General features: G+C 38.4%; 1 protein-coding gene across 4 annotated transcripts in view; it reads right to left on the reverse strand.

Annotated features, from left to right (window-relative positions):
• The window catches only part of hs6st3a (heparan sulfate 6-O-sulfotransferase 3a), a 292872-nt gene that overhangs the window by 230388 nt on the left and 41260 nt on the right, over positions 1–21224 (reverse strand). The window contains exons 2-3 of one of the 4 annotated variants that reach the window (XM_067458976.1): positions 16807–17527; positions 12544–13583 (exon numbers count right to left, since the gene is read on the reverse strand). In XM_067458976.1, the coding sequence (XP_067315077.1) occupies positions 13548–13583; positions 16807–17527 (757 nt within the window). In that variant the 3' untranslated portion in view covers positions 12544–13547. Of the gene's footprint in view, positions 1–12543; positions 13584–16214; positions 17528–21224 lie in introns of those variants that run through there. The other 3 variants (XM_067458975.1, XM_067458974.1, XR_010908575.1) reach the window with 3 other exon arrangements.

The raw sequence follows: 21224 nt of genomic DNA on the forward strand, positions 1-21224 counted from the left end.
TTGAGACTTGTATGGCTTAATATAACATAAATGATGTCTCTTACTGAATTATGTGGTAGAAAACCCATGAAAGATCTACGTTATTTTAAAAATCGATTTTATATTTGGACCATGGGCGGCGCCATTTTGTTTGCGTTCTAGGTTGATGACGTAGAGTGGTTGAACTCCTCAATCAGCTGGCATTACCCGTAGCTATTTTTACCACAACGCAACTCGAAAATTGTTTCAGAGTTAAACAAAACCAATGAATTCCTTTGTAATTATACTTAAAACACACTCAAACATACATGTGCACACAAACTCACCTACACAAGTCACAAACAGATCGGCGGGCGCGCACACGACAGGCTCTGTCTCAATCGAGATGTTGGGTTGCTCAGTCTCCACGACAGGGGCTGAATCTGAAATCGACCCTATACCCTTAAATAGGGCATTATTTGAAGGGACGGACATTTGTAGTGTTGTCCGACACCATAGTGGACATGTTCGAGTGCAGTCATTCAGTCTCACGTTCCACCGCAATAACGAGTGTAAAGCCGATTTACAAACAGCTGTCCGACTTCACGCACTCAAACATACATGTGCACACAAACTCTCTCTCTCACACAGACTCACACACACCCCAACAGATCGGCGCGAACACACACACACACACACACACCCCAACAGATCGGCGCGAACACACACACACACCCCAACAGATCGGCGCGAACACACACACACGCGCACACGTGTTGATATCCTGTTCAACACATCCTGTTCCCTAGATAGACTGTTGATAGTAGATTAACTATAATGCCTAATGTGACCAGCAGAGGGAAATATCTAGGTAGGACGATGGGATAAAGTAACGTGAGGAAGAGAGGCAGGATGTTTTGGTGATGATCTGTCTATGGTGATGATGCATGCGATTGAGACAGAGCAGTCTGTCAGAGGTGTTTGTGTGCGCGCCCGCCGATCTGTTTGTGACTTGTGTAGGTGAGTTTGTGTGCACATGTATGTTTGAGTGTGTTTTAAGTACAATTACAAAGCAATTCATTTGTTTTGTTTAACTCTGAAACAATTTTCGAGTTGCGTTGTGGTAAAAATAGCTACGGGTAACGCCAGCTGATTGAGGAGTTCAACCACTCTACGTCATCAACCTAGAACGCAAACAAAATGGCGCCGCCCATGGTCCAAATATAAAATCGATTTTTTAAATAACGTAGATCTTTCATGGGTTTTCTACCACATAATTCAGTAAGAGACATCATTTATGTTATATTAAGCCATACAAGTCTCAACACCATGGGATCCCTTTAAGGCACTTCAGTGGGCCTTTAAGCCAATCGGTTGGCCAAATGATTCAACAACAGTTATTGCTTTTGTTTCAACAAATATATCCATCTAAGACAACTATCTGTTCATCCATCTCTTTTGTTCTGCTGGAGATTCCTCATGCAAATCAGCATAAGAGGAACTAAAATCCAAAACTGGATTTCGGTCCTACCTAACTGAGAGCCATTATCTATGGCTGCTTATCTGAGAGTCTCACCAGCAAAGTGCACGTGATATTGCTTTTAGAGAACAGTTTGATAAACTATAAATTAATATTAACAGTGTCATCTGCTGTCACATAATTTGGTAATCACAGAATTTGGTGGAACATTGAAGTTATCATTAATTATGAAATATTGACTGATATGACAAAACACAATGTGTGAACAAGCGATGATACTTGAGATTGTTAGCAGATGAGGTAGACTTGTATTGTTAACTTAGAGTCTTCATCTTACAGAATTGTTGGATAAAACACACACACAGGGATCAACATTGAGATGAGGGATGATTGGAAAACGATAAAGATTATAAAGATTATAAAGATAATTTGGATGATGTAACTGCAGTAGCTAGCAACATAAAGCAAGTAGTCTATAGTTTGTACCATTAGACAAAGTTAGACAAAGTTAGACAATGACTGAAGGAGTGCATGTGTGTACAAATCCGATGTAAAAATGTTTAGGACACTGTACAAATTGTAAATAAAAACACAGTGCAATGATGTGGTAGTTTCACTTTTCAACATTTTATTCAGAATACTACATAAATTTCATATCAAATGGTTAAACTGAGAAAATTTTAAGGGAAAAGTAAGTTGATTTTAATTTTCATTGAATCACCCATCTCAAGTACAAGTTGCTTAAGTTTAGGAATAGGAATGCTGTTCCATTCTTGTCTAATACAGGTTTCTAGTTGCTCAACTGTCTTAGGTCTTCTTTGTTGCATTTTCCTCTTTATGATGCGCCAAATGTTTTCTATCTGTAAAAGATCTGGAATGCAGGCTGGCTATTTCAGTACCCGGGTCCTTCTTCTACGCAGCCATGATGTTGTAATTGATACAATATGTGGTCTGGCATTGTCATGTTGTAAAATGCAATGTCTTTCCTGAAAGAGACGATGTCTGGATGGGAGCATATGTTGTGCTAGAACTAGGAAATACCTTTCAGCCTTGATGGTGCCTTTCCAGAGGTGTAAGCTGCCAGAGATACAGGCTTCTGAACCGAGCGCTGATAACAACTTGGGTTGTCCTTGTCCTCTTTAGTCCGGATGACATGGCTCCCCAGTTTTCCAAATAGAACTTCACATTTTTATTTGTCTGACCACAGAACAGTTTTCCACTTTGCCATAGTCCATTTTAAATTTGCCTTGGCCCAGAGAAAATGCCTGCACTTCTGGATTATGTTTAAATATGGCATCTTTTTTCACCGGCAACGGCGAATGGCACGGTGGATTGTGTTCAACGAGAATGTTTTCTGGTGGTTGTGATTTCCATTAGAGTAGCATTCCTGTATGTGATGCAGTGCCGTCTAAGGGCCTGCAGATCACAGGTATCCAGTATGGTTTTCCGGCCTTGACCCTTACGCACAGACATTGTTCCAGATTCTCTGAATCTTTTGATGATATTATGTACTGTAGATGATGATAACTTCAAACTCTTTGCAATTTTTCTCTGAGAAAATCCTTTCTGATATTGCTCCACTATTTTTCGCCGCAGCATTGGAGGAATTGGTGATCCTCTGCCCATCTTAACTTCTGAGAGACACTGCCACTCTGAGAGGCTCTTTTTATACCCAATCATGTTGCCAATTGACCTAATAAGTTGCAGTTGGTCCTCCAGCTGTTCCTTATATGTACATTTAACTTTTCCGGCCTCTTATTGCTACCTGTCCCAACTTTTTTGGAATGTGCAGATCAGACAATATTTGGCATGACATTTCAAAATGTCTCACTTTCAACAATTGATTTGTTACCTATATTCTTTTGTGAATAAAAATATAAGTTTATGAGATTTATAATTTATTGCATTTTTTTTTAATTCACAATTTGTACGGTGTCACTTTTTGGGAATCGGGTTTGTAGAATCTTGATGGGGACTTGGGGCTCATTGGGACTCGTGTCATGAAGGTTCCATGGGGAAACCTTCTTATAAATCATACAGAAATATATATAATATATTATATATATTTAATAATTTTTTTTAAATTTTTAAAGTAAAATGAGTTTTGTTGGACAGGGGTAGGGTTAGGGATAGGGTTAGTGTAAGGGGATAGAATATACAGTTTGTACAATATAAAAATCATTTCTTCTATGGATAGTCCCCACAAAAATAAACCATGCGTTTGTGCTGGTGATGAGGGCTATAAGATCCAGGCGTGCGTGGTGGTGCCAGGGAGGATGAAGGGAAATGCAGGCATGACAGATGCCCAGTTTTCTGTAACCATTTAGAAAGTATTCCAGCATATGCTGATCTGATCAGATTTTAAAACTTGTGTATTCCAGCCTAAAGAAGATGTCTCACAACATTATTCAACCATAGCAAAAGTACATTTCTTAAGTTTATTTTTCATATCTGTTTTTTGTGTTTATTTAAAATAAGACAAATCTAAAAATATTTTAATCTTATATGTGTCATTTAAAAGTTGAGATTGTTCTTTAATGCTGATCTAACAGCAGAAGACATGAACCTGGGTTAATTGTGCAGATGGAGTGTGTTTAACACTGCGGTACAAGAGCCCCTATTAGAACTATGCTATAATATTCTATACTTTTATTAATTATTTTGAGAAACCATGAGAAAAGGGTAAATAATGACTCAGAGTAAATGTTTTTTGTAGAAATTATTCATTATTATTATATTTTTTTAACAATGGTCTATAATGATTAAAAAATGCCATTATTTTATTAAAAAAGGTTTAATTTTTTTTTTTGTGTGTGAAATATTTAAGTTTGTCTTGTATATGTTATTTGATTAGATCAGATAACATTTTAAGCTGTCATTTGCTCATGTTACAATGTGCCCCCTCACATGTTACAATGCACCCCACCTATGGACGTGTTGTCACATTTCATTTCCATTCTTTCGGGGTAAATCAAGAAAAAAGTATCCCCTGTATTAATGAAAGAAAACCACATAATTGTACTAGGCGTGTGAAATTAATGTGGGGGAAAATAAATACTCACCCCAAGTGGATTTACACAAACTGAGTAAGTCAAAAAGCATTATGTTGTGCCCTGCTCTCCTATAATGCTTGTATCTCTCAGTGTTTCCTCAGTAATTGAGCATTTGCTGTCTTTGATGTACGCTTGTCTGTTGAAGTTACCAAGGCTGACAAAACAAGCTTTTTTCCCTCAAAGATACACTCCAGTTCTGCCTCAAAATTTTGTTCCTGTGCTCAGTGAAAAGGTTTCCCTTTGAAGAACTCCCTTAGGAAAGAAAATGTTTTTTTCACCTATAAATTCTAAAACTCCTCAAAATACCCCCTTATAAAAAGTGATGAGATAAAATAATAGCAGAGTTTTGAGGTTGTTCAGAGCTCATAACTTGAGGACAGATGCTATTATCTTTTAGGTGTTCAGACTTTTCAGTCAGAATTGTGAGATATAAAGTCAGATTTGTGAGATATAAAGTCAGAATTGTGAGATATAAAGTCAGAATTGTGAGATATAAAGTCAGAATTGTGAGATATAAAGTCAGAATTGTGAGATATAAAGTCAGAATTGTGAGATATAAAGTCAGAATTAGCCTATAGCTTTTTATTTTTTTATTCTGTGGCGGAAACAAGCTTCCATACATTTCAGCTGTCGGTCTGATAAACAAAACATTTTTTGTTTTTGTAAACTGTATATTTTAAAGGCTCTATTCAAGTCCAGCAAGTAGGGTGACTTTTAAAGGGACCGGAACGTTTTGTCCCAACACAGGTGTTTTTTGTTTTTGTTTTGTTCCAGTAGCCTACTGAAATGCTTCAAGGTTGACAGCTATAAAAAATGAACAGTTGTCAGTAAAGAGTCAATTCTATTTATAAATAGTAACAAATGAACTAAATCTGACTAGATTTAACATATTTTTGACCACAAGGTATCCACAACTGTTTCGTCAGTCTGTTATTGCCCAACATATTCCCCGCAGATCGCTTGAGTTTGCTCCTGAGTTCACACTGTGGGACTGGCAGGAGTTACAGTCATTTTTGAGATAGTAAGCGAGTCAGGAACATGATGAATTGAGATTTTAATTTGGACAGACAGCGCAATGCAGTCAGTGTGAAAGGCCTGAGGCACACAGAAAAGGGCGCTATACTGTCGTATTGTTCCTGTATCAGCTCGGCTGGTCAAATGAGCGACACGGGAAAGAGGCTCAACCCTGCGGGTGTCATTAAGCTGTCGCAAAAGAGGAGAGCACTAGAAGTTGTTCGCTTAAAGAGCCATGGGCATTGTGGAAGTCAATATTTTGAAGGCCTATCTCATTAGATTTGTCTTCATGACTTTCTAATTAACTCACTAGGGACGTAGGAGCCTGTAAGGAACTTTCCTTGGCTTATTTTGGAGATGATCGATTAAACCATTTCCCAAATACGCAATGGCAAGGTCCTTATGTCACTCGCTTATTTTTTGGCATAACATTAACGCAAAACCATTCTATGCCTAGTCTAAGAAAAGTTTCCAACTATTTTTGCCATGTTCTTTCCCTTATGTTTCACCATCCTCTGACTCACAGAAAATCGCCCAAGCTTCCCACATGGTGTCGCAAATTAGATGGCTATTTCGGTCTTCTGTAGCTGGAAAGGTGATATCTTCTGCATCCATCTCTCCGAGCAGGTAAAAAATTAATTAGGGATACGTACCTGGTCTTGCTGGAAGCAAATAGAACCATGCATAAGTCATCAGGACAGATTGCTGCCTGTCACCTACACAAAAAGTCACAGCGATAGGCTCATTAATGGCATTTATAGGAAAATGCCAAAGTGTGTGAGGATGACAGTCTGGACATGCTGTTCCCACACATTTGTCTCGAACTGTCTGTTGTTTTTCTGTACCTTGCTCACTAGCAGAGGTGGATTGTATTTATCTCTGTCCCTCATTCACCTCTTCTGCAAAACGACAGGATACAAGGGTTATCACATCTAAAAAAACAAACTAATATTTTTTTGCACAAATAAATATTATACATAGGCTAAATAACACAGTTACGGTGTATTACTTTTATCAAATTATTCATATATAAATATATTTGTTTTATAATAAATATTTATTCATCCATTCCCTAAAACTTGCATTAAAACTGTACATTCTTGTGTATATAAACATAAGAACATATAAGCAATTTACATGTATTTATATTCAATTCTTTGTATCTTATTTTTATGTAAATAGGAATAAACAGTCACTATTCAGGTGGGTAATTGTTCAAATGTAAACCATGAACCTATAGGACCAGTATGGAAAATGTGCAACGTGTGCTTTTTTTCTTTTGCAGGGGTCTTATATAAATCTCTTAACACAAATCGGATGTTTCTGTGTAGGAATGGGTCACTGCAGCATTGCCAAAAACTCCCAGAGCGCCTGAACCTGTCGCTGTCCACAGAGAACAGGGCTGTGAGTAATGGCTGTAGCCACTGGAGAGGGGTCACATCTTGTTCTCCATATTCATGAGCACATCCACATCCTCTTTTTTTTTTTTTACTGTACTTTCTCAGGAATGTCATTTGTAACCTATTTAATGTTCCAGTCTAACTTTCAAGTGAAGCAGTTTGAAGCAGCATGTCGGATTCTCAAGTGTCATTGCAATATAGCACACAAGTCGTATATGGCATGCTTTTCTTTTTGTAATTTATCAATTTTTACATTTTGTAAAATTTCTCCTTTAAGGCCCGTTCACATCAAGGACGATATAACAAGTTCTAAAAATCGTTCATTATTAAAGAATAGCAGAGTTCACACCACAGATATAATAGGCACAGAGATATGATATCTTTTAAATCATTTTCAGAATGATTTTATCTAGCGGATGAACATAAAAACATTGACAGCCAATTAGAATCCATCCTGCTGTCATGAGCGGCAGACAACCATGTGCTTAGAATAAACAGAATGATATTGTCCGCAGGTGTGGGTGTTAATATAATTCAAAATACACTCACCTAAAGGATTATTAGGAACACCATACTAATACTGTGTTTGACCCTCTTTCGCCTTCAGAATGCCTTAATTCTACGTGGCAATGATTCAACAAGGTGCTGAAAGCATTCTTTAGAAATGTTGGCCCATATTGATAGGATAGCATCTTGCAGTTGATGGAGATTTGTGGGCTGCACATCCGGGCACAAAGCTCCCGTTCCACCACATCCCAAAGATGCTCTATTGGGTTGAGATCTGGTGATTCTGGGGGCCATTTTAGTACAGTGAACTCATTGTCATGTTCAAGAAACCAATTTGAAATGATTTGCGCCTTGTGACATGGTGCATTATCCTGCTGGAAGTAGCCATTAGAGGATGGGAACATGGTGGTCATAAAGGGATGGACATGGTCAGAAACAATGCTCAGGTAGCCCGTGGCATTTAAACGATGCCCAATATGCACTAAGGGGCCTAAAGTGTGCCAATAAAACATCCCCCACACCATTACACCACCACCACCAGCCTGCACAGTGGTAACAAGGCATGATGGATCCATGTTCTCCTTCTGTTTACGCCAAATTCTGACTCTACCATCTGAATGTCTCAACAGAAATCGAGACTCATCAGAGCAGGCAACATTTTTACAGTCTTCAACTGTCCAATTTTGGGGAGCTTGTGCAAATCGTAGCCTCTTTTTCCTATTTGTAGTGGAGATGAGTGGTACCCGGTGAGGTCTTCTGATGTTGTAGCCCATCTGCCTGAAGGTTGTGTGTGTTGTGGCTTCACAAATGCTTTGCTGCATAAATCGGTTGTAACGAGTGGTTATTTCAGTCAAAGTTGCTCTTCTATCAGCTTGAATCAGTCGGCCCATTCTCCTCTGACCTCTAGCATCAAAAAGGCATTTTCGCCCACAGGACTGCCGCATACTGGATGTTTTTCCCTTTTCACACCATTCTTTGTAAACCCTAGAAATGGTTGTGTGTGAAAATCCCAGTAACTGAGCAGATTGTGAAATACTCAGACCAGCCCGTCTGGCACCAACAACCATGCCACGCTCAAAATTGCTTAAATCACCTTTCTTTCCCCTTCTGACATTCAGTTTGGAGTTCAGGAGATTGTTTTGACCCGGACCACACCACATAAATGCATTGAAGCAACTGCCATGTGATTGGTTGATTGGATAATTGCATTAATGAGAAATTGAACAGGTGTTCCTATTAATCCTTTAGGTGTAATATATTATAATTTAATATCTTTATCGTTCTTGATGTAAATAAAGTAGTTTTTTACAGTACAGAGATATTTGGGTTGGATTGACAAAATTTTCAGGTCCTATTTCTTTAAGACTGCAAGCCTTTGAGTAACATTTTTAAAGACGAGGTTAACAAACACAACCAATGAAACGTTTAGGGTCTGTAAAAAAATGTATTATAATTTTTTGGTAAAGAAATTAATAGTTTTATGGGTGATACATTTTGATTGAAAGTGACAAATTTATAGTCTGACAAGCCAGACCCACATCAAGATGTTTGGTCTGGAAACTCACCATTGACAGGGCTCAGTCTGAGGGGCGGGATAAACGGTTGTCTTTCAAACTCCCTCTGCACGCGATAGGATAGCGCTACACCAACCAGAGCAACGAAGGTGAAACAGAGCTCGTGTTGATAGATTAAACATTCGCCGTATCCGGTCAGCAAAACTCAGAACACATCTTCCCTTTTTAAGAATGACTTCAGTGCCGTTCTTTGTTCTTTTCTCAGAGAAAAGCTTAACTCCAAGTCTTCCAGAGTTGCGGTCAAAGCTGATTCGAAAGACCGCCGTTCGCCAGTTTCTGTGTTTACTAGAAGCACGCAAATGCAACTCGGCCGTCGTCATTATGGTCCCGCCCACCGACTCTATACACGATGTGATTGGCCCGGCAAGAGTTAGGCGAATGCAGCTCAGAAGGGTATTGAGAGTTCCTAGACAACACTCGCGGGCAGATTAAATTTGCTGCCGCTAGGGTGCGTCTAGATTTCTAGGCTAACAAATTTACAGAGTTACAAAAAATATGCTTAAAATAAATGTCATTCTTTTAAACTAATCAAAGAATTCTACAAAAAATGGTTTCTACCAAAATATTAAGCAACTGTTTTTCATGATGCTGAAAATTCAGCTTTGATCACAGGAATAAATTACATTTTAAAACATATTCAAATAGAAAACAGATATTTTAAAGAGTTATATTGCTACATTTCACAATATTATGTTTTTTTTCTTCAAATAAATAAATGCAGAATTCAAAAAAATCAAGCCAATCTTACTGACCCCAAACTTTTAAATGATAGTGTAGAAAACTTAATGTGAACACTCTTTTCGAATGACCAGCATTGGCTATTCTAGAATTTCCAGTGAAAACATGACACAATGAAGTGTACATACAGTAAGATGTCACGCTGCTGCAGATTTGACAGAGCTGTTGGATTTCCTCATTCAGAATTTCATTTTTCTTTCATCTTCCTTAATTTTGTTTCAGAGCTTGCTTCTGCTGTCTATTTTGGGAGCCCATTTCTGAAGGTTTCATGAGATTAGAGCTGTGAGGCTGGAAGCTCACAACAGCTCGTCTGTGCATGACCACATACAGCTCACCAGAGACCACACATTTCTGCATGCCCAGACCCTCTGTCTGTCCAGAGACACATGCAGTTTATGTTGACTGGAATGTTAAAAATAAAGCTGCTTTTTTGGCATCGATGCTTCCATTAATTACCTTTAACACCCATGGAGACTTTCCACTCCACAAAAGGTTCTTTACAGTGTGAATTTTTATTTTTTTATTTATTTTTTTAAAGTACAATAACTCCATGTAGTCTCTAAAAGAATACAATTTCATAAAACGGCATGCATTTAATTAAAGGAATTACCAAAAAGCTGTTAAGAATGGAGCAACTCTGCAGGACATGGCAAGTTGTCATACATATTTCGGTTACACTTTATTTTAAAGTGTCATTGTTACAGTGTAATTATATATTTAAAGGAACTATATGTAAGAAATGTATTTCAATTAATCATAAAATGACCCTGATATGTCACTATAGATATTAAGAAAACAGGTTCATTTCAAATACTTATATTACTGACAACAGTAGTCCGGCCAGGATATTGTCATTTAAAAGTTGTTGTTGCAGCCCTCAACTGATGTTGATGTTGAACTGATGTTGATGTTGATGTTGTTTTGGCCTGAAGCTCCGCCCTCCACCTCCACCAATCACGAAGTCAGTAGTGTTTCAGCATCCAGGTTGACAGATCTGCTCTAGTTACCACAACTGCAGCTATAAACGATTCTGCTGGATCCTGCAGCCTATCTGGCAACCTCGAGTCAGGGGGAGGGGGAGAGGGGATACACCGCTCTACAGTCATTTAAAAGGGATTGCAGTACCAGTTTTGGCCACAATCTTACATGCACTTCCTTTAAGTACTGAGTGATATTGATTAACTACATGTACTGTTCTTATGGTAGGATTTAGGTTTGGTTGAGGATTAGTTGCATATAATTATGCATAATTCATACATGTAATATATGTAACAAGGACACTAAAATAAAGTGTTATCTGTATTTCTTAACAACCCATTTCACCTTATATACATAGCCTTCAACATGTAAGATGTATTTATTTTGGGGGGAAATAAGTTGATTTTATATTTCATGGCATCGCACATCTCAAAAAAGTTAGGACAATGCCTTGTTTACCACTGTGTGGCATCCCCTCTTCTTTTTATAACAGTCTGCAAACGTCTGGGGACTGATGAGACAAGTTGCTCATGTTTAGGAATAGGAATGTTGTCCCATTCTTGTCTATTAGAACTGGCTTCTAGTTGCTGAAGTGTCTTAGGTCTTCTTTGTTGCATTTTCCTCTTTATGATGCGCCAAATGTTTTCTACACTGTAAAAAAATTTGGTTGATTTTTGTTGGTTTAACTTAAAAAAGTAAGTAACCTGGTTGCCTTAAAATTTTGAGTTTATTGAAATTAAAAATTTGAGTTGATACAATGAAGGAAATTTGTTTAATAAATAGAAACTCAAAATATTATTGTATCTGAACCACATAAAAAATGTGATAAATCATGAAAATAGCACTATTTGGCATGTTTCACTGCGTCATCAGAAATAAAACACACACAATTACCCAATATGCTTACAAAATCTTTTAATAATCTTTTAATAAAGGTTGTCGAATCTCAAAAAATGTTCATTGTATTAACTCAAAATTTTAATTTCAATGAACTCAAAATTTTAAGGCAACCAGGTAACTTTTTTTCTAAATATTTTTTACAGTGTATCTGTGAAAGATCTGGACTGCAGGCTGGCTATTTCAGTACCCGGGTCCTTCTTCTACGCAACCATGATGTTGTAATTGATGCAGTATGTTGTCTGGCATTGTCATGTTGGAAAATGCAAGGTCTTGCATTTGCAGATGTTAGCAGCAGATCCTTTAAATCCTGTAAGTTGTGAGGTGGCACCTCCATAGATTGGACTTGTTTGTTCAGCACATCCCACAGATGTTTGATTGGGTTGAGATCTGAGGAATTTTTAGGCCAAGTCAACACCTCAAACTCGTTGTGCTCCTCAAACCATTTATTAACCATTTTTGCTTTGTGCCAGGGCACATTATCCTGCTGAAAAAGGCCACAGTCACCAATAAATATCATATACGTATACGTAGTTAGTCTGCAACAAGGCTTAGGTAGGTGGTACGTGTCAAACGTACGTGTAACATCCACATGGATGGCAGGACACAAGGTTTTCCAGCAGAACATTGCACAAAGCATCACACTGCCTTTGCCGGCTTGCCTTCTTCCCATAGTGTATCCTGGTGCCATGTGTTCCCCAGGTAAGCAAAGCACAGGCACCCGGCCTGCAGAGTTTAGCTCCAACCCTAATAATTCTAACATTTGATGATGAAGTACCGTGAGGAAGAGATAATCAGTGTTATTCACTTCACCTGTCTTAATGTTCAGCCTGATCGGTGTCATTTTTCTTATAAACCATTATACATTTTAACTGTATGAAAAAGAGATGCTTTTAATAAAATAAAAAAACTGAATGAACAGATGCTAATTCATTTCAGATATATAATACTTCTTTATTTGACTCAATAAGTACACTTGGAAAACAAATAAATTTAGTTGTGACCATGCAAAAATCATTCTCATTCTTTTTATTTTAGTGATGCACCAATATGAAACTTTTGGCAGATGTCGATAACCGATAATTATTTATTTGAAAGCCGATATCCGATATTTTGGCAGATAAATCTAACTGCAAATTTTTATATAATTTTTGAGAGCCTGATTACAAAAACAAAAGTCTCTCTGTTAAAAGATAAGTCCCAAGCACTTTAACATAAATACAACAAAAAAGTATAGTAGCCTAGTCTGAATGAGTGTAACTTTTTAAATGAATTCAACACTCCTATGAACGCCAACTCCCCATAGAATCTCTTTTTAATTTTTTATTCTAATCAAGTTGCAAGCAATTCAAAACCATAATGGCGAAGAGTGCACATCTGAAGTGTCTCAGCTGAAGGACGTAATCCATTATTTATCGGCTTTAAGATATCAGCCTTATTGGACCGAAAATGATAACATTACAAATTAACATATATCGACCGATACCAATATGGTGGCTGATATATTGTGCATCCCTAATTCGTTTCATTTATATTATCTCACAATCTCACAACCTTTACAAATTGAAGAAAACAGGCAAACACGAAAAGATTCAAGTAGACAAAGTGGTCTAATCAGACCTTTTGGACGCGCGTCCAATGGATGTATCCTACACGTCCCTTATTTTAACATTTTCCAAAACAGAAAAACAAACATAGAGAATTACTGTTTGGTATTGCAAAATGGTTTTCAGTCAAATAACATTCAGTTGTTGCTCCTCTCAGATCACTCCATTGGCTATTATAGTCTTTTTTTTTTTTTTATCAGTAATGATAAGTCTGCCATATTGTGATGGCATTAAATTGTAGGGTGAAACACGTTTCCAATTTCATCAGAATGAATGAAAACATTACAATTGCTGGTACAGTTCTTTATGATGGTCTTAACAGGGCCTGGATTCACTGACCATCAAATATGACAGGAGGAGGAGGAGGAGGAGGAGACCTGTTGGAGAGGATGAAGATTAATGGAAACAGACAGAGGTTATGTTCAGAATAAAATACTAGCTTACTAAATAAAGCTTGCAAAACTTTTGTATTATTTGCGAGCGAATGCAAAGTTTCTCAGGGGAATGTGAATAATTTTGCATATTTTTGGTTATGCTGTTATATTAGATGGTTTATTTTAAAAACATTTTTGTTTACTTCATACTTTTGTGTATACCATATCATACAATATACAATTTTGGTGCTGTGTAGAGTTGTTCCTTTGGCCCTGTTTACTCCTGGTATTAAAGGTGGGGTAAGTGATATTTCAGAAAATGCTTTATAAAAGTGTCTTGGGCCGAGTACCAAAACAAACGTGTAGCTAATCAGCAGTAAGGGGCATGCCTACTAATGGGGAGAAGAGAGCGCTCAGTGCATGTCATTATTCAAAAGAGTCAAGACACGACACACAGGACGGACATTAGCCTAGCAACAACAGAAAGAGAGAGATGGCAGAAAAGTAGAAAATGTCTATGGCACAAAAGAAGGCTTATGATCAGGCAAGAAGGAAGACCCATGTAATTATCGGATCACTCAAGGAACACAAAGGCCTGCAATCGGACACCGAGGTTGCTTTATTTCTTCTCCATAGGCAAGTAACTTTGGCTTCGTTTTGTGTTACAGCACTAATATATGCTGGCTTTTGCTCGAAAAAGCTTGTGTGTCATGTTCGCTTGTTCATTTGCAAACTTTTGGTCGTTCACTTCAGCGATGATAAAGACCCATTCATTTCCACAGCCTATAAGCCTAAAGCGTCTAAACCTCCTCCACTGTCTGTTTCAAGCGGCAGCTCCCAAAGTGTGTCTGAAAAGTAAAATAATATAATCCTAATATATGTTTGTTTCCTTTGGTTCCTCTTATAGTGATCGATATAACCCTCTAATCTTGTCATAGTTGTAATATATTCGTTAGATTAACTGTGCTCATGATATCGAGTAATTCATGAGAACTATGTTTGCTTTATGGAACGTAAGGGATGACTTTGAACATTCGACCTGGATTAGTTATACACTTGCTTTCACTTATTGATGACATCATCCCCTAGACTGGCTGGCACTGCGTTTCCGCCATAGCCTGGGTTGCATATGTATGTTTGGGGTGGAGCTGTCAAAATAGGTCCAAGACTCTTTTGGGGTAGAGTGCGTGTTTGTTTTTGATGATTTAAATATCGCCGTCGGTTATCAGAAATAACTTACCCCAACTTTAAGATGCGTTTTGGGTGTATTGGATCACAAGTGGATGACACCAAATATATTATGCTAATGTTTAAATAGCCACTGCTTTAGCATTTAATTTAACCCTTTCCTCTCAGGTGTATTTATTGCAAAAACGAGTTCAGAACATGAATCTTGAGTGTTTTAGCTTTCAAGTGATTCATAGTTTGTGATAGTTGATTGAACAGTTTGTATAAAACAAAAGTAATTATAAGTAGAGACACGTCCACTTGCGTCAACTGCCCCGCCCATGATCTGATGCGGATTAAGAGGTTAAAGGGTTAGTTCACCCAAAAATTACCCCCAGTGCATCCAATATGTAGTTCAGTAGATTCCGTAGAACACAAATGAAGATTTTTAACTCCAAATGGACTTTAATTCCGGTAAGGTCAATATACATGATCTGATGTTGTGTACATGGAAAGACATCACTTCAGGTGTACACAAGCTGGTGTAGTTTATGCCAACACCAGAAGTGAATCTCGTACACAGCGCCAGAGCGTGTAAATTGACCTTATCCGAAGTGAAGCGCATTCCTGTTGGTTATAGGATTGTATTTGATGTAAAAAAATATATATAAATACGGCTTAAATACTCACACAAACTGATCATTTTGTGTCTTAAGATATTAATGTGTCGGCATGAGCCACAGGGCTCTTTGTGCATGTTGTCCAAGCATGTTTTTTTTTTCCTCTCATAGAATTGTTACCCATTCACATGCATTATATGACTGGCACACAGCAACGGTTGTTAAAAATCTTCATTTGTGTTCTACTGAAGAAACAGACACACCTTTAAGCTTTATCTCTTTAAGCTTTGTCGGCTGGATACCCAAATTTGGTTTAAAGAGGAAAAACGTACCAAGCACAATGTTCTCTCACCATTCCTTATTTCTAACATGCACTCAAAGTGCTAGTTGTGGTCTTGCAGCTATCAGAGCAAGAATGAAAGCTGCTGCTCTCCGTATGTTTTTCTGTAGGTGTGCTCATATGCAAATTAAACAAGTTTATTTTGTCCATTGATCGAAAGATCTGAAAATAATCATACAGTACACGTACCCACCCATAGACCCTCACCTTGAAGAAATCAAGACAGAAATGGTTGAAAGTGGACAAAAGAGATGCTAGATTCTAGAGATGTTAGGTGTAAACAGGAATGTGTCTCCCTCATCTACTAATGATCCCATCAACCAAAATGCATCTTAAAAGTCCCGTTCTTCACGATTCCATCTTTCAAACTTTAGTTAGTGTGAAATGTTGCTGTTGGAGCATAAATAATACCTGTAAAATTATAAAGCTCAAAGTTCAATGCCAAGCGAGATATTTTATTTAACAGAAGTTCCCTTTCAAAGCCTACAGCGAACAGCCGGTTTGGACTACAGCAGGAAGTGCAGGGATGTAATGACGTCACTAGAACCGTTTGTTGACTAACCCTCCGCCCACAAGAACACGCAAAATAGGGGACGTGGTCCTGTTGCTCTCTCACGTGGAGAAGAGCGCGCATTCAGCATCTCCCCGTTATGGTAAGAGGCGGGACCTTTCCGGGCAAAGTGCGCTAAGCTGCTGTCCAATCACAACACTGGAAGCGCTGGCCCAATCAGAACTCGTTACGTGTTTCTGAAGGAGGGACTTCATAGAACAAGGAAATCATCAGGCCATTTTTAGACAGAGGAAACAGTGGTGTACAGATAAGTAAATTGTGTGAAAAATACTGTTTTTTTTTAACACGTGAAACATGAACTCATGTTATATTGCACACTGTAAACATAATCAAAGCTTCGAAAACATGCAAAGAACGGGACCTTTAATACCAGGTGTAAACAGGTTTTGTTTCATGAAGCGCATATGTTTTCAATGCACATTTTGAGAAATGTAGTAAGCATACTATATACTGCAGAGATCGTAAGCGTAGTATGTTAGTATGCTATTCTGAACACAACTAGAGAGCAAGGCATCACCACCTCACCACCTGACTGCTGTAGTCCTCCGTCACCCCAGTTAATTCCAACTCCTCCTCTGCATCTTTCCACTCGTCGTCCTCCTGTTGTTGAATCTGTGATGCTTTCTGTTGCTTCATTCTCCTGCGTTGCTCTCGTTTCCTCTTCCTCTCCTCTTGTCGCTCCTGATGGTGGCAGTACTGCACGCGCCGCGAGAAAAGCTCCCTTGCATACTCGTATAGCTGCACGTCTAGTGCGTTCAGCTCCTCTATGCTCCTCCGGGTGGACGTTCCCACCGTGACCCCGGCCGCCCGGGTACCGTTAATCTGGGTAAAAGCAGCGATGAAGTGCAAGCCGAACGTCCTCTCAAAAAGGAACTGTGTTTTGCGCTGAAACTCAGTTAGGCCGAAAAAGGCCATGCGCCGCAGGTTGCGTTTGGCGCTACTGAGGAGCAGTTCGGCGCGCCGTTCTTCACTCATGGAGGACAGGTTGTAGCAGCCCACCAGGCTGAGATCGGCCAGCATGCGAGTCTGCCGGTTGTTGGCCAGGTTTGAGGGGCAGGCCATGAACTCCTCGAGAGACACGCCGGTCCAGTCCTCACTGCTGTAGCAGGCCGGCAGCTCATCTGGAGTAGCCGGACGCCCGTCGCACATGTGCAGTGCCGTCTTCCACGTGGCACCGCGCTGCACGTGCTTCCACTCGCTCAGGTAGCGTGACACGGGGTCCCGCAACAGCGTGATGTAGTAGAAGTTCCTGGGAAGAGAACACAGCGGATGAGGCATCTAGAAAAATAAAAATCTGTTTCTGTTTCTGTCATCTGTAACTGTAACTTTAAAGTGAACTATTGTTTAGAGACATGTGGTATTCGTAGAGATGCCCTAAAATGGATTAAGTCTTATCTTCAAAATAGAAGTTTCTCCGTTCATATGTGAGTGTACGTCAGCCGGAGCACCTCTACCATGTGGTATTCCACAAGGATCTGTTTTGGAACCCATCTTTTTTTCTCCTTATATGCTCGCTTTATGCGTGTCATTTCACTGTTATGCAGACGATACTCAATTGTATTTACCTTTTAAGCCAAATGCCTCTTTTGCCTTGGAAACATTGTTGGCATGTGTTGGTGAGGTCAAGGCATTGGTGTCTACATTTTCTGAGCTTAAATGAATCGTAAGAGGAATTGATTCTCTTTGGTCCCTCTGAACTTGTTGACACGACTAAAATTAAACTGGCTACACTAACCCCTTTTTGGAAACATCATTGTATTGCACTGTTACCAGTTTCTTTTAGGATTAATATTAAGATTTTAATATCTTAAAGTTCCCATGGCATGAAATTTTAATTTTTCAATTTTCGTTTTTCAACATTATTATGAGTTCCCCTAGACCTGAATATTGTCCCCCAGTGGCTAGAAATTTAGATCGGTGTAAACCGAGTTCTGCCTGTCTTTCTCTGCCTTTGAGAAAATGAGAGCTCAGACGAGCCGATCTGGAATTTTCCTGTTATGACATCATACCAGAAAAGGTTACCTTCCTTTCTTCCGCCCAGAGAATTTGGCACGCCCATGTGAGTGCTATATTTGTTTGTCCTCAAGAGAGCATGGCAGTTGCTCAGTGTTTGGATGTACAGATGAAAACAGAGGTTTTTCAGTTCATTCATCTAGAAGAACCAGTGAGTTCATTTTATTTTCTCTATAAATTTCCTGATCTGTGATCAGTGATTTCTGATGTGTAGCAAATCATTCAAGCTCACACAGACTTTCTTTCTAAATCGTTTAATGCTGTTTATGCATCAGTGAATCAAGCCAGTGACTAAACGAACAACTTCACATCGGTTCTGTTAGTAGCATGAAACTAATCTGTTATTTAAATGATTAAACTACAGAGAGCGATCAAAGAACACTCTTTATAATGTTTGAAGCTGTCAATCACACCTCACAAGTATATCTACACACTATTCCAAACTTATGAAGGTATTTTTGGTGAAAAACTGCTTAACACGTGTGAGAGTGAAATTTGTATCTTTAGAGCATATTCACACGTGTCCACGAGTGCTCAGTCTGCCTCTCTCTCTCTCTCTCTCTCTCTCTCTCTCTCTCTCTCTCTCTCTGGCAGGCAGCGCTTGCATGAAGACCTCGCTAAACCACTCCCCCTCCGCCACATATGGTAAACTAATACTCATTTCAAATGCAAAGTTGTCAGCCAATCACAACAGTGTTTTTTTTACGGAAGTCTCCCAGCAGACATGCCACTTGAAACAGAGCATTTAAGCCAGAGGGCTTATATCAAAAAAGAAACATGCCTTTTATTTCTAAATTATGAAATTTTATGATGTCAAAATATATGCTAACAATATAAGTACACCTCAGGAAACATTAGAAATATAAAAACATCCACACCATGGGACCTTTAAGGTTTTTAAATCAGCCCCGCCGTATGTTGCAGACCTGATTCAGGAGTAGAAGTCAAAGAGTCTTTTACGATTTCAGTCACATAATCTTTTAGCTGTTCAGAGGATCTGAAAACAAGAGGGGAACAAGGTTATGGAACAGTTTACCACAATATATTAGACAATCCTCAACACTTAGTGAGTTTAAAAAGCATTTCAAAACATATTTTTTATGTCAGCTTTTAAACATACAAGAGTTTCAAGGAGTCGGAAGATGGTTTAGCTGTATTTATGACTCTTTGTCTTAAATTATGATCGTATTATTATGTGCTTTATATATAAATTGGAATTGAAATATACCTCACTAAATTTTACTATAAGTCAGGGGTTTTCAAATCTTTTTACAAACCTTGCTTTTTTTAGAACTTTCTATCCATCAAAGAATCCTGAAAAAAATGATCAACATTTCCACAAAAATTTTAAACAGCACACTGTTTTCAACATTGATAATAATAATAAAAAAAGCATCTTAAGCTGCAAATCAGCATATTAGAATGATTTCTGAAGGATCATGTGACATTGAAGACTGAAAATTACATTTAAAATTACATTTGGAATAGTATCTGCCTGTCTTTGTCTTCCTGCACCCAACCGTGACATTAATAGACCAATGTATACAGTGAGAAATAAAAATATTATTATAAAAAAAGGTTATAAAATATAAAAATAAATGTGTAAAATATTATCTGTGAGGCGATATTATCTGTGCTTGACTGTGTACCTGTATCTGTTTCTACCCACCATTACACTACAGTACCTGAAGAGAAATTAAAAATATGACTGTAAATATCAAAAATGGTTTGTAATAAATCTCATGATCTCAAAACAGAGCAAACAATGATTGTCAAATTCTATAAATTGTAACATTTTATTTTCTACTTTCCGCATATCATCCCAGTTTAAAGCACTTTTTTGTGCAATATTACACATTCTCTACAATGTTCAGAGCAATGTTCAGGCATTTTTTACTGAAAAACAAGACCAAGATGCTGATTATAAATATAATTTTTGGCAGCATTAAAATTACCATGCAGGATTTCCTGAGCATTTCTTGTTAATTATATCAGTGCAGCTAATCATTCAGAAAGAGTTGTGGGCTGAGGGCAGAGAAACCTTCTCCCATACTTCATTACGACAGGCTAATTCTAACCACATTAGAGTCTCATAGTCTGAGACATGATACAGGTGATAGCCAAGAAATTTCCTTTAATATTTCACAGTCTCAAAGAGAAAACAAGTTTACAAGTGATATTTATCAGAAAATGAGAAAAACAACCCTGATAAAACATCCAATTTTCTCTCTCGGCAATGAAATCGTTCCGCGCTCAGAATAGCGTGCGAACACGCGGCGAGACGTGGTCTGCTCATTGTCACCGAGTTCCTCATCATTTGTCTCATTTCCTCTTGCTGGGATTGTTACCTCCTGCGTGAGGAGCACATTATTTCCAATCAGCTCAATGAGAGCAGCGTCACTGAGCGCATCTCTACTGACACATGGACACAAGTCATCCACGAGAACTCAGAAAAAAAAACATTACTTTACATCCTATTTGAGCACATATTCTCTTATCTGGCAAGAGACGCAACGTGCAAAAACAAGTGCTGGAAATACAGTGGTCTTGGGTATGAATTTCACATTTTAGCATGCAGGGTGCTGTTAAAATTTCTGGGTAAAGGAATATGTTGGGATGCGATGTCATGCCTGGATACTCACCTAAGATCTATCGAGTGATCTGCCACATCACGGTCAAATTACGGGCCAGAATGTCATACTGGCTATGGCATTATAATGCAGTGAAATCAATAACGCTCCACTACGGTAATCCATCTGCTCTTCAGCGCTGACCTATTGGAGAAGGACCGTCAAATGCTAACCCGCTCAATACAGTCAAGCCGAGCAGGATATGATATGATATGATAATGAAGGTCAGATCACTGATCACAGGCTGCCCAGAGGTCAGTCTGTAACTGCATAAGAATCCATGAAGCATTCAAAAAGTACTCA

This window comes from Pseudorasbora parva, chromosome 12 (assembly GCF_024679245.1).
Source record: "Pseudorasbora parva isolate DD20220531a chromosome 12, ASM2467924v1, whole genome shotgun sequence".
NCBI classification, from domain to species: Eukaryota; Metazoa; Chordata; class Actinopteri; order Cypriniformes; family Gobionidae; genus Pseudorasbora; species Pseudorasbora parva.